The following is a 14,038-nucleotide window of genomic DNA, read 5'->3' as shown; positions in this document are numbered from 1 at the left end:
TTGTTTATTATCTGATTCATGTTGTTTATTATCTGATTAATGTTGTTTATTATCTGATAAATGTTGTTTATCATCTGATAAATATTGTTTATTATCTGATTAGTGTTGTTTATTATCTGATTAATGTTGTTTATCATCATATTGATGTTGTTTATTATCTGATAAATGTTGTTTATTATCTAATTAATGTTGTTTTATTATCTGATTAATATTGTTTATTATCTGATAAATATTGTTTATTATCTGATAAATATTGTTTATTATCTGATAAATGTTGTTTATTATCTGATAAATGTTGTTTATTGTCTGAAATCTAAAATTGCACATTCCAACTAGTCCCAGCAACTGCCCGACTGTTCTTATTTTGTTTGTTTGAGTGAATTAAACAATTTAATTTTTTGAAATTTTAACTGAAGAATTTGCTTTACAGCTTTGTGGATTAGCAAATATTTCTAGAGCCTCGTTTTTTAGTTTGAAATATTTGAAATGAAAAATCTCGACAAAATATTTATTTAAAATATTTCAATGGAGTTCTGAATTTAAGTAAACTAAATTATTACATCGTTAAATAAAAACACCGGCCTGGATAGATTAAAGATTTGTCGATTTTTACTCAATTTATTAAATGGAATAAAATTCAAAATTTAATTTAAAATCATATATTTCTTAATATATCATTTATTATGAAATATAAAATATATCTCAACATCTCAGTAAGGCTAGTGAGAACCAGAAAACTCCGGAACAGGAAGACGACTTTTAGACTCAAGTTTTGACTTTAAATAGTCCAAAAAGCTTTGGCTACAGTATTGTTCAGATGAGTAATCAGATCATTTCACGGAATAAGTGATTTAATAAGTCATAAGTAAGTAGTAAAACTATTTGCTGTGTAACAACTTAAAATAGACTAAAAACCATGCTTTAATGTCGTCTTCCTATTCCATTCCATTAGCCATACACAATTATTTTAAATGATTCAACCTTTTAAAAGTTATTCCGGTTAAACTCGAGGTTTGAATTTTTGGCAAAATTCAAAAAATTTCTGTATTCTTGAGAGAGATACAAACTTATCACACATTCTTTTGAAATTAGAGCTGACACATATACAGGGAATACTTTAGACTCATAAGATAGGCAATGAGCAATGGCCGGGCAAGTTAATCCAGATCATGTTAAACCCCGATCATCTACCTGAGCTATAAACTTTAGAATCGTGGATATCGAGATCAATGCTAGAGCTTTTCTTCTTATTAATCTGACGATTAATTAAATCTTACATTAACATCAAGGAAAGTGTCTAAAATGCAAACCAATCAGAGTGTCGATTGCAGAAAACGAACAACCAATCAGAAACCTAGAAGTTTTGCGCGCAACCAATGAGAAAACTCTCGTCGGTGGAAACCCAGCAGAGATATATATATGCAAAAGAGAGAATTAGGAAGAAAGCGTCTAAAATGGATATCGAGATCTATAGCAATTTGGATTAAGGGCATCTGCAATACAAAGTGTTTTCAGCTCTCAAACAATATTGCTTGAAATTCAGCCTCAATATCATTTACCCGGCATTTATAAATTAACTTTATATCTCGCAATGTAATAGCTTTATCTGAATTCGGAATTTTTTAAATGATAGAATTAGTTTAAATCTGTTTAAATGAGATGAACTCATACTTTCATTTCTGTTTGAACAATAGTTTAGAGGGTAAAGAGGGGATAAAATGAGTTCAAATCAGTTCAAATCAGTTCAGATGAGTTTAATTCGAATTATTTAATCATTCTGGCCGTTCAGATATTAGATAGATAATCATTATAATTTTTTAATTTTTTTATGATTAGTTAGCTCCACATTTTTCTTTCTTTCTAGAATTCATGCATTAACTTAATATTAAGGATAAATTATCATCAAAAGTTTAAAATATTACTTAAGATAGAAAAAATGCAAATTTTCATATTATTTTAGGTAAATGAAAATGCTGAAATTTTGCTGAAGGAACCTGATGCAGGAAAATCAAAGGTAATGGAAAATGTACTAAGGCATCATTTTATTTTTTTATCGCTGATAAAAATCTAATTAATGAATTCATAAAAAAACATTTATTTTGTTAAAATGCATGTAAGTTCCACCCAAAAATTTTGTACCAAAACTAAATGATCTAATAGTTAACAGGTTACTTAACCTTTTCATTTTTTATTGATTACTTTGATCCAATCATTGGTTATCTGCTTAAACAATTAGTCATTTGATTGATTGATTGATGAAATGATTATATAATTGATTGATTGATTGATTTTTTGGTTGATTTTTAGGAACTATTTCTGAGTGCTGGTAGAACCCTGGAGTTAATGGAAACTAAGGAAATTCTGCAACTCCTACAAACCATTCTTGATGTAAGCAATCTACTATATATACCCTGTAGAGTTTACCCATCTTAACTTTTGTTACATTTTTCGTATTCATTTAAAAAAAAAGGTTCTTTAAATGTATCCTCCTAAATAGACAATACGGGAGAATTTTAAGTATCGAATTTCCGCAATTATTCAGCAAAAACACAACGTAATCCAAAAATATACAATCTACAATACTGCACTCTCAGCTCAACTACCATGTCTAGCCGGTCACTCTCTTTAATCTAACTATTTGTGTTCACTAATACACATTGTAATTTTAATCATTTTGTAATCAAATGTCATGCTATTGGGGGGGGGGGGGGGGATACAAATTTAACACAAAAAAGTTTTTTCTTTCTTTCTGGATCGTCTAACCCTACATTAAAAACTGATATCTTCCTAACAGAAGTACGTATCAGGTTAGAAGTATAAATTATATGCATGGACACAGTTATATTCCTATTATGTACGCAAGTGATTTTGGACCAGTTTAACTTATCTCAGGAAGAAAAATTTTAAAATCCCCTTCCATTTTCTTCAATAGGGATAATTATCCACATTACCTAAACATTCTAAATGTGTCGATTAAAGGGAGCGTTCGCGAAGAATGAATGGGTCTACAGGCTTACGGCGAAAAATTATCGCTTTTGATCACTACTAATCTTACTTCTATCTGTTGCGTCTATAAGGAGAAAATTGTTAAAAACGACTTATACTGAAGAACGTAGCGTTCATACAAAGTTGCAATATACAACTCGGATCGTAAAATAATCAATTTAATTTCAAATATTACAACCTAAAGTCTAAGTTTATTCTATACAAAACGAATATTAAATATTAACTAAATAGGAATGCGTCCGAAAAACAATCGATGACTAATGGTTGTAATATCTGAATGACTTGTTTGAAATTAATTTAATTTTTTACGTATATTGCAACTTTCTGAATTTGTATGGACGCCACGTTCTTCAGCATAAGTCTTTAAGGACGCAACATATAGGGGTAAGATTAGTAGCGATCAAATGCGATTATTTTTCGTCGTAAGCCTATAACCCCTTAAATTTTCGCGAACACTCCCTTTATGATAAATGAGTTTTTAAAAGAAATTGACTGTCAAGTAATTAACAAGTTTTATTTAAATTTTTCAATTAGTTTCTGTTTCTTTTTTATCTCCAAGTGAGCGTTAACAAGTAAAACACACTAAAGATCTGTTAGACTTTCGTTTCCAACTAGAAATTGCAGATTTAGGCCTAAACACTTCAATAATATTACATTTTATATTTCAGCATATTGCAAGGATTAGGGCTCCCTTCCTTCAATGTACACGTTATTTTAAGTCAGCTTGCATTTAAAGAGGGAAATGTCCGATTTACAACTGTACCCCGTTAAACCTTTATCTGATCAATAATAAGGAAGATATTGTCGTTTTTCTATCTTAAAAAGTGTTTCATGCTGTTTATTTGATTCTTTGAAAACCATGATAAGAAATTCATATTTTTTAGATTGAAAAACAAGGATATTTTTATTATTTTTTTCTCTTGATTATTTAGACAGGTTAAACTTATACTTTATATTTCAGGATATGCATGATAAACTTATATTTGATATTTCAGAATATGCATGATAAACTTATATTTGATATTTCAGGATATGCATGATAAACTTATACTTGATATTTCAGGATATGCATGATAAACTTCTACTTGATATTTCAGAATATGCATGATAAACTTCTACTTGATATTCCAGGATATGCATGATAAACTTATAATTGATATTTTAGGATATGCATGAAAAGGAAAAAGAGATTTTAGAAACAGAAGCTAACTCCAAGATAGACAGTAGATTAGCTGCGCTGGAAAAATATAAAAAGGTAAAATATTTTTGAATTATGAAAATGATAATTTACTTTTTCAATATTTTCTGTTTAGGTGAAGAGCCAGCTCAAGATTTAAATTCAATTGATCTCTTTTTACTAAAATGCTGATATTTTTGATTAAGCAAATATTTTCTAAGTTAAAAGATCTTTTGAATTTACACACTTTTAATTTATATTTTGCATGTTATTATCTATTTGTCGTTTTTAACTGTATTCAAATTTTTTGATAATATTTATTTATCATGAAAAAATATATTGAATTATAACAATAAATCTGTCAAATGGATCTCCTTCATTTCATATTGAATGATAAAAGATTGTACGGACATGACAAAATTAGAGATATAGAGAGCTTGAAAAATGTTCCTATTTAAAAACTAAAAGTTTCGAAACACGGGTTAGCCTAGATAAAAGAGTTACAGAGATAAATTATCAGCTAAAATATGCGATATTTTCCACAGGATGTTCTATTGCTTATAAGTACTGTACACGACCAATCAGCAAACATCTGTATTCAGGGATATTTAAGGATCCTTTGGTTACAAAACACAAAATCTTCAAAAAAAAAGACTGAATTCATAAATGTTATGTTTCATGTTTAAAATTGGAGTATTTCTTTAAAAGTTGTAAAACTTAACCCGGGTCAACTTAGGACTACGTAGCCCACCCTGTGAAAGGAGATAAGCAGTCTGTGTAGTCTGTGGTTACTTTTACATTTAGGGTCATTGTGGCTGAAGCTCAGCTTGAGTCCTACTAAACATGACAATTTAATGACGACAAACAATAATATTAATATGCATTTCTAGTTACTATAGTAAACATTTAACAGTGAGGATATCTAGCTTTATTTCATTTTTAATCTTTGCTATGGCGTATTTACAAGGTATGATGACGGGACAATAAGAGAATAGAAATAACATTTTCTGTACTATAGTTCATTAAAGTTATTATACAACCCGTACTATAGTTTATTAAAGTTATTATACAACCCGTACTATAGTTCATTAAAGTTATCATACAACCCGCACTATAGTTTATTAAAGATATTATGCAACCCGTACTATAGTTCATTAAAGTTATTATACAGGGTGTCCCAAAAAACATGGGAATTCAGTGACGAATTTGATATCGTCTTTGTTATGAATTAGCATTGTAATACCTAATTTCAAAAGCCATAATATTAATATGTCTGCTAGAGCTTATTTTATGAAAAGGGTAAAAGACTGTAAAGATGTGTCTATAATGTCTCCGCAAGATGAACAGTGAAGACAGACAAGTTTACTCTGTTTGTATACTGCAATTTTCTTGTTTTACAAAGTACAACTGTATGCAGTCAAAACATAAACAAACAAAATGTAAACATAGCAGACGAAAGTCTTACAGATTACAGCTTTCTCGGTAGGTATCACTACACTAAATCAAAGAATTATTTGAAAAGACGATATCGAATTCGTCACTGAATTCCCATGTTTTTTGGGACACCCTGTACAACCCATCCGCACTATAGTTTATTAAAATTATTATACAACCCGTACTATAGTTTATTAAAGTTATTATACAACCCGTACTATAGTTCATTAAAGTTATTATGCAACCCGTGTTATAGTTCATTAAAGTTATTATGCAACCCGTACTATAGTTTATTAAAGTTATTATGCAACCCGCACTATAGTTCATTAAAGTAATTATACAAGAATACATTATACAAAAGAACATAATGCTATGTTGTAGTTCAGAGGACATAACTAAAGAAATAGAATAAGCTAAGGAATGAGACTTAGCTGTCTTTGAGACTAAAAACATCTAGTTCTGGAGAACATTTTAACCTCAGACTAAGACTAATTTTAGACTGCATGTTGTAAAAAAACTTTAACAAAACTGGTTAAAGCATTTGAGTTTTGGAATTGATGAAACAATTGCTTAAAACAATAAAAACTGAGAAAGCTTATACATATTACATATATACATGTACATGTAGTTAATGTACGCAAATTAGTAAATAGTCTTGAATCTTATCAAGGTTTTATACTTTGTATATATATATATTTATATATTATATATATATACATACAAAGTAAAAGTAGACTGGCGTCTTTGAGTTCTGGATTAGTATTTAAAGGACTCTGAGAATCTCTTGGCTGAGTGCTGGAGTGCCGAAACTGAAGAATATGTTGTTTCTCCCTTCTTCTGTTTTTCTTCATTTATTTCAGCAACCAGTGGCTCAATCATAACCTTGGTAGAAATCAAGGTTATGTAATTTAGTAAGGTTGCTTACTCTCAATACGCTTCAATGTTCGAGAAATGTCATTTTTCAAGCAATGGACAGTTAAATTCGTATATGACGTCAGAGACCTTTCAAGATTAGAATTTGAACTTTATTACAGTCATAACCATTAATATAATGCGGAATTAAGGTTGTCCATTTTATTATTTTGGTAAGAAATTTTATCGTCATTTTTTGTTTCAAATTAATTTTTTTAGTTTTAGTTTCCAAAAAGGCCAAGGACCAAGGGAAGAGAGAAAAGAAAGTATACGTCAGGTTTCACTGAATCTTATTATACAATGTTGTATTAGAATATTTTAAAAATCCATATCTGAAATTATTTTTGAAACCTGATCGTCAGGGTGCAGGAAGAAAGCAATACTTTGTCTGGCTTCTTTCCTCTCTATCTCTTCATCGGGAATTACAACCCTAAACAAATATATTTAGAGAAGAATTATTAATCATTATTTTGTAGTTTGAATGAATAGATTAACCAAGGGCCGTAAAAAAGCGGGACTCGATGCTAAGGAAGATTAGATTTAAAATTTTATTATCAATTTTATTACTTTTTGGAAACATTGAAGCGATGTACGGATTAAAGAATTGATAATTTAAAAACGATTTATAATCTTTTTCCTGTTTTGGTCTTTAGATCGAATGTACTGGGTTTGCGGTGGTACTAAAAAAAGTAAAAATTGACTGGAAACCTATGAAATGTTGCTGAATACAGTTGATTGGTCCACATCTCTAACATGTCTCCAATATTCACCATTAACAGTCCTATATACACACATATATACTTTCCTATAATGAATTAATAAAGTAATGTAATGCTTTTTTAAAGAGATTGTTTAAGCATTTAAAAATATTCATAACACCTTGACACAGGACTAATTTTCATAAATAGATGTAAAAGCATATATGTATTTAAATAGGTAAAAAATCCCTCTAAACCTGGTCTTGGAGGAACAGATATCCATCCGTCAGTCACTGTTTTCACCTAAAGTTCAATTCATATTCATAAACGTTTTCACAAGTGTCAATAAATTCTGTTACTCCTGAAACTTTGGTCCCTTCTGTAACTTGGGTTACTTTTGTAACTTCATTTACTTCGTAACTTTATTTACTTCTGTAACTTTTTTACTTCTGATACTTCGGTTACGTCGCAACTTTGGTTACTTCTGTAGCTTCATTTACTTCTGCAACTTCATTTACTTCTGTAGCTTCATTTACTTCTGTAACTTCATTTACTTCTGTAGCTTCATTTACTTCTGTAACTTCATTTACTTCTGTAGCTTCATTTACTTCTGCAACTTCATTTACTTCTGTAGCTTCATTTACTTCTGTAACTTCATTTACTTCTGTAGCTTCATTTACTTCTGTAACTTCATTTACTTCTGTAGCTTCATTTACTTCTGTAACTTCATTTACTTCTGTAGCTTCATTTACTTTTGTAACTTCATTTACTTCTGTAACTTTATTTACTTCTGTAACTTCGAATATGTCATACACTTTAATTACCTGTGTAACTTAATTTACTTCTGTAACTTAATTTAGTTCTGTAACTTAATTTAGTTCTGTAACTTAACTTACTTCTGTAATTTTATTTACTTCTCTAAATTCATTTACTTCTGTAACTTCGTTCACTTCTGACTTCATTTACTTCTATAACTTTATTTACTTCTGTAACTTTATTTAGTTCTGTAACTTTATTTAGTTCTGTAACTTCATTCATTTCTATAACTTCATTTACTTCACTAACTTCATTTAGTTCTGTAACTTCATTCATTTCTGTAACTTCATTTACTTCATTTACTTCTTCATTTCTGTAACTTCATTCACTTCTGTAACTTTATTCACTTCTGTAACTTTATTCATTTCTGTAACTTCATTCACTTCTGTAACTTTATTCACTTCTGTAACTTCATTCACTTCTGTAACTTTATTCACTTCTGTAACTTTATTCATTTCTGTAACTTCTTTCACTTCTGTAACTTTATTCACTTCTGTAACTTTATTCACTTCTGTAACTTCATTTACTTCTGTAACTTCATTCACTTCTGTAACTTTATTTACTTCTGTAACTTCATTCACCTCTGTAAATTCATTTATCTCTGTAACTTCATTCACTTCTGTAACTTCATTCACTTCTGTAACTTCATTTACTTCTGTAACTTCATTCACTTCTGTAAATTCATTTATCTCTGTAACTTTATTCACTTCTGTAACTTTATTTACTTCTGTAACTTCATTTACTTCTGTAATTTCATTCACTTCTGTAACTTTATTACTTCTGTAACTTCATCTAGTTCTTCATTTATTTCAATAACTTAATTTACTTTACCTGTAGTCCTGGATATTTATCTTGATATAAGAAGGTTAGAGTTCCGTAGTCGGTGTGTTCCCCACATCTTAAACAAAGATAAAACATTCTAATTTTCTAATCCTTATATCTTTTCAACCTGACGTCGTTGACCTTTTATTTTACATGTTATAATACCTCCGGATACTTCCTGATTCAATACCTGCTACTTCCTGATTCACTGTCTTACACTTTCTGATTCAATACGTAATACTTCCCGATTCAATACCTGATACTTCTTGATAAAATACTTGATGCTTCCTGATTCAATACCTGATACTTCCTGATTCAATACCTGAAACTTCCTGATATAATACCTGATACTTTCTGATTTAATATACGATACTTCCTGATTTAATATACGATATTTCCCGATTTAATATCTGATACTTCCTGATTCAATACCTGATACTTCCTGATTCAATACCTGATACTTCCTGATTAAATACCTGATACTTCTTGATTTAATACCTGATACTTCCTGATTCAACATTTTCCTTGATCGGTGGATAGTAAAGTGATCGCAGAGAAGTTTTATTATTTCCAGAAAGCATTCTCCTGAACAAATTATAAAGGTTTAGTCATAGTCATAGATTTTTGGACCCCGCCCCCTACCCCATCCGCTTTTTTTTGTTTACGAAATTTTAAATATTTTTTAACATGAAATTAATATTTCAGAGTTAGGTTAGGTTAAGACCATTTCTGTTCTGAGCGCTAGTACTAGGACAGATCAGAAGGCTGAGAGATGCGGATAGGACAGGCTTGGGGTATGCTAAATGAGGGGGCTGTGCGCTGCGGTGACAATGTCCATTGTCCAAGTATGCCCATGTGTTATATATAAGAAGGATGTACAAAAATTAAAGCTGGAGTCTAAAAATCCTTTACTAGCAAATTACCATAATTAGTAATAAAAGAAAGAACAACACATATTAATTTAGAAAAAAAACATGTTTTACCTGTAAATGTTTTACCTGTAAATGTTTTACCTGTAAATGTTTTACCTGTAAATGTTTTACCTGTGCAAGTTTTCAAAAAAATGAATCTTTTTATTCAGAGCAAGAGAGAGACAGCGTAACAGTCTAAAAAAAAGGTTTCAACATTTTTCAAATTAAGATTGGAAAAACTAGTAAAAATTTTAGCTTAAAAACGTTTTTGTTGGGGGATTATTTTGTTTAAACCTTTTTTTAAGATTTTTTTCGAACATAAACTTCCTTTGGGGATTTGTGAGTTGGGTTTTGACATTTATTTGACACAATCAAACAAACAAGCAAACAAGCAAAATATACATAACAAATATACATAACGAATAAATAAAAAAATAATAATTTTTACCTCGTAGCAAGTTCAATAGACTCGTGAGCTAAATCCTAAATAAGAAAAAACAGAATTTTAATAGATTTAGTTGTTTCTTTGCAGATGATTTTTCTAAATCCATCCTGTTAATAGAGTTCTTAAAAAAGAGTTGAGATAAAAATAAGAAGAAAAGGATGGATACAAATAAAGATTTAAGAAGAACAGGATAGATACAAATAAAGATTTAAGCAGAACTGGATAGATACAAATAAAGATTTAAGAAGAACAGGATGGATACAAACAAAGATCCAAGAAGAAAAGGATGGATACATAGAACAATTTAAAAAGAATAGGTTGGATACAAATAAAAGATTTAAAATGCACCGGATAGATACAACTTAAGGATTTACGAAGATTTCAGAGGAAATGAATGGATACAATACAATAGTTTGTATTCATATTGATGATAAAGGAATTAATTAAACGCAGATTACAAATATAAAAAGAATATGCAGAGAATACAAATAAAGGATTTAAGAAGTACAGAAAAATACAAAGAACATTTTTTAATGATTTTTAATGATTTTATTGATTTTATTAAATTAATTTTCTGTTCCTGAAAGGCATTTCTGTTCTCATTGTTGATACAAGGTAATCTACTATTCTCCCCGTCAACATAGAATATATCAAACGCTTCGCGCAGTTCTGTCACTGCTTGGCTGCCATCATTCTTTAGAGAAAATATCATTATTATTATTATTATTATTATTATTATTATTATTATTATTATTATTATTATTATTATTATTATTATTATTATTATTATTATTATTATTATTATCATTATTATTATTATTATTATTATTATTATCATCATCATGTAAAGTATATTTTTATTATTATTACTGTCATTATTTTTATCATGTAAAGTACATAATACCTGTTTAAAGTATTCTCTGTTCTGAGCCACCCAGCCTGACATATCTCTTCCTTAAATAAGTAAACAAACATCATTTTATATTTATCATTTTAGTCCTTGAAAAAAAAATTGTAAAACATGGAATCCCAATTAACAAGAATGGTTGATTTATGTAAAAAACATAATCTATTTTTCTTTTTCTTAAAGTATGAAGTATAACCTTTTTCAGCAATCTAATCACATGACTGATGATCCTAACTTTTTTGAAAAACGTTCGTTTCGTTTCGTTAACAATGAGAAAAAATCTATTTACGTTTTTGAAAGGGATAAAACTAAGTTATGATAATTTTTAAGAAGAAAAAACGAAACTATCGGTTTCAAAACGATCGTTCCATAAAACAATAGTTTTCAAAACGATCGTTTTCAAATATGGAAAAACGATCGTTTTCAAATATGGAATAACGATCGTTTTCCAATATGGAAAAACGATTACCTTTCTTATTTTCCCTCCTCCACTCATTTTTCTTCTCAGCGTCCTGAACACAAGTTTTTATTTGGTTTTGTGAAACCATTGTTTAATTCATTTGTTCATATTTCCACCTTTATTATCTTCCAAACGACAAGAAACAACACAGAAAATTGCGAAGGAACTAATCACTCATCTCAAACTCTGTTTTTTTATAATGTCAATTTTTGAACAGTTTAGAAAATAAAAAGTTTAACAAAAGGTTTCAATTATATTAGAAGGAATAGAAAATTAATCAGTCCCTTTTCATGAAATCAAAAACTTCTTTGGAAGAACCTTTGAATATGATCAAAATTCTCCAATATCCAAACCCCCATCCCCTCCCGCCCCACCCGACTTCCCTCCCCTGCATTTGCCCTTGAGTCTTGGCTTATGTTTTGAAAAGGATTTTCACTTTAATGATCTGAAAATGTTTTTATACCTGTTCAAAGAATAGTTTGCTTTCTTCCATACCTTAAATCATGGTTCATTAGTTACTTTAATGCAAAATTTACTTTTATTTAATATTTACACAAATTTATAAAATTAATTATTCCTTTTTTGAAAAATACCTTTCTTTATGTTTTGTGAATTTACCCCATGGTTCTTTAGATAAACGAAACCTAAAACAGGAATTTTAAAGTTTAATAAAATCTGTTCTTTGCCTTAACATTTTTAAAAAGTGAAGAAGGTAGGTAATATTTTCCAATAAGAATTGGAATTAAGACGACATTCTATTGTATCCAACTGAGAGGATATTTTAACTTGAGTATATCTTTAATAATATCCTTGTTATACTTCTCTTATGACGTATATACATACTCTGCTTTGAAGCAGAATATAATAATCCCTCAAAGAGGAAGGAAAAGATTAGTCCTAAGGCAGCGAGATAATTTCCATCCAGAGTTCCTTAAATAGGAAGTTGTCGGAAAACGGCCCTGGTACCATAGAAATGCACTTTTCCTTCCTTATATAGGTATGATAAATGTTTCAAAGCAGAGTAAATACAGATTTAATCTAAATTTAGAAATAAATATTTTTAATAATCAAGTATATCAATTGTACACTAAGGGATTGTGTCTTTGCCACAAACTTAAATCATTTAATCTACCAGAATTCATAGTTTGAAATATCTAAGATATAGGTATTAGAAAATCAGAGTCGGTGGAAAAGATTCAATTCCTTTACCTATTTTTCTAAATGCCTCATCTACCCAAATAAATGATCAAATCAAGCTAGTCAAGTAAAAAGTATTTTTAAGAATTTTTTGAATTGTTATTAGATGAAAAAAGTGTATGCTTGATAATTTTCCTAATTGTTTTCCAACCATACGATAATCGTCCAGGGTAGGAGTCACAGTTGCCAAACCTTGACAAATATTAAAACTAACTTTTCAAAAACGTGCTTATTTATAATATAATTGAAACCTATGGCTTGAACATCGATGATCAACACAGAACTTTCCATTTTATCTAAAATTCTCTCTTTTTATTATAACACTAAGTATACTGGATGTTGAAGAAAAAGGGTCTTTTTTAAGCATTGCATCCAAAATTCTCAAATTTGGGCTCCAGTATAAAACTTCAAATTATGATTTAGTTTAGATAATGAAAAGTTTGTAATATAAACATTTTTTAAAAGATAGATAAAATAAAATGTCAAAGGAAAGGTAGGAATTGATGAACTAGGTACAGTAGTTTTTGATTACATATTGAATGTGACAAAATGTGCCCTAAAGGAACAAGTTCACCTAGCTGAACTAATCTAACTACTCATACTTTTTATCTACCCAACCTCAAGATTTGCTAAATGAATTTGTTGCACAACGCATTGTTTACAATAATGATTGTATATTGTTCATACCCCCCACTCTACCCCCCCCCCACTTCTTATCTATAAATTAATCTATTAGTACTGTAGATACAGGGAGCATCATAAAACAGGATCGAGTCAATTCTAAATTAACAATTATCATACATACGTTTTGTGTATTTAAAAAGGCATTCATTTCAAAAACTACAAAATTAGAAGCTTTTTCTAATAAATTATAAAATCCAACTTGTAAATACTCTCTATTTAAATGTATGGATACTTTTTTTTCAACTGTATCGTTATTTCTTCTTTCTTCTTCCCCCCCCCCCCCCTCGAACCCACTTCTCCTACATTGCTCCCCTTTGTGTCATATATTAAACAATTCTAAGGAATCCTTATCTCTGAATTTATACAATAAAACTTAATCGAATTTAAAACGAAATGAATATTGTCCCCCTGATTTTGTACTTTTCTATCAATTTTCTTTTTTCAAGTTTTCTCCGTTTTCCTTCTTCAAATTGTACAGATTTCCTCTTCTCCTGTTCCTTCTCTTCCAACTACATCCGATCCCACCAGAATTATCTCATCTTTTCACCTTTAATGTCTTTTATACCTCT

The 14,038-nt window shown here is 29.3% G+C and overlaps 2 protein-coding genes across 2 annotated transcripts in view; one reads left to right on the top strand and one right to left on the bottom strand.

The window, feature by feature from the left end:
* The window catches only part of LOC111700084 (uncharacterized), an 8,274-nt gene extending 3,721 nt beyond the window's left edge, over positions 1 to 4,553 (top strand). The window contains exons 3-6 of the mRNA XM_023470898.1: positions 1,961 to 2,014; positions 2,308 to 2,388; positions 4,172 to 4,261; positions 4,320 to 4,553. Of these exons, the coding sequence (XP_023326666.1) occupies positions 1,961 to 2,014; positions 2,308 to 2,388; positions 4,172 to 4,261; positions 4,320 to 4,343 (249 nt within the window). The 3' untranslated portion in view covers positions 4,344 to 4,553. The remainder of the gene's footprint in view (positions 1 to 1,960; positions 2,015 to 2,307; positions 2,389 to 4,171; positions 4,262 to 4,319) is intronic.
* Positions 4,554 to 5,724: 1,171 nt separating this feature from the next.
* Positions 5,725 to 13,285, bottom strand: LOC111700079 (probable 2-oxoglutarate-dependent dioxygenase At3g50210). Its single transcript, XM_023470893.1, has 15 exons — positions 13,037 to 13,285; positions 12,798 to 12,977; positions 12,182 to 12,232; positions 12,052 to 12,083; positions 11,598 to 11,640; positions 11,126 to 11,175; positions 10,802 to 10,915; positions 10,225 to 10,259; positions 9,909 to 9,971; positions 9,364 to 9,450; positions 8,875 to 8,941; positions 7,485 to 7,530; positions 7,238 to 7,310; positions 6,881 to 6,959; positions 5,725 to 6,499 (listed from the first exon to the last, which is right to left on the bottom strand). Exons 4-15 carry the CDS (start codon positions 12,079 to 12,081, stop codon positions 6,374 to 6,376), a joined length of 813 nt encoding a protein of 270 aa, XP_023326661.1. The 5' UTR covers positions 12,082 to 12,083; positions 12,182 to 12,232; positions 12,798 to 12,977; positions 13,037 to 13,285; the 3' UTR covers positions 5,725 to 6,373.
* Positions 13,286 to 14,038: the final 753 nt, after the last annotated feature.

Source organism: Eurytemora carolleeae, unplaced genomic scaffold, assembly GCF_000591075.1.
Source record: "Eurytemora carolleeae unplaced genomic scaffold, Eaff_2.0 scaffold267, whole genome shotgun sequence".
Lineage (NCBI taxonomy): Eukaryota > Metazoa > Arthropoda > Copepoda > Calanoida > Temoridae > Eurytemora > Eurytemora carolleeae.
This window is presented reverse-complemented; position numbering and strand designations above follow the sequence as displayed.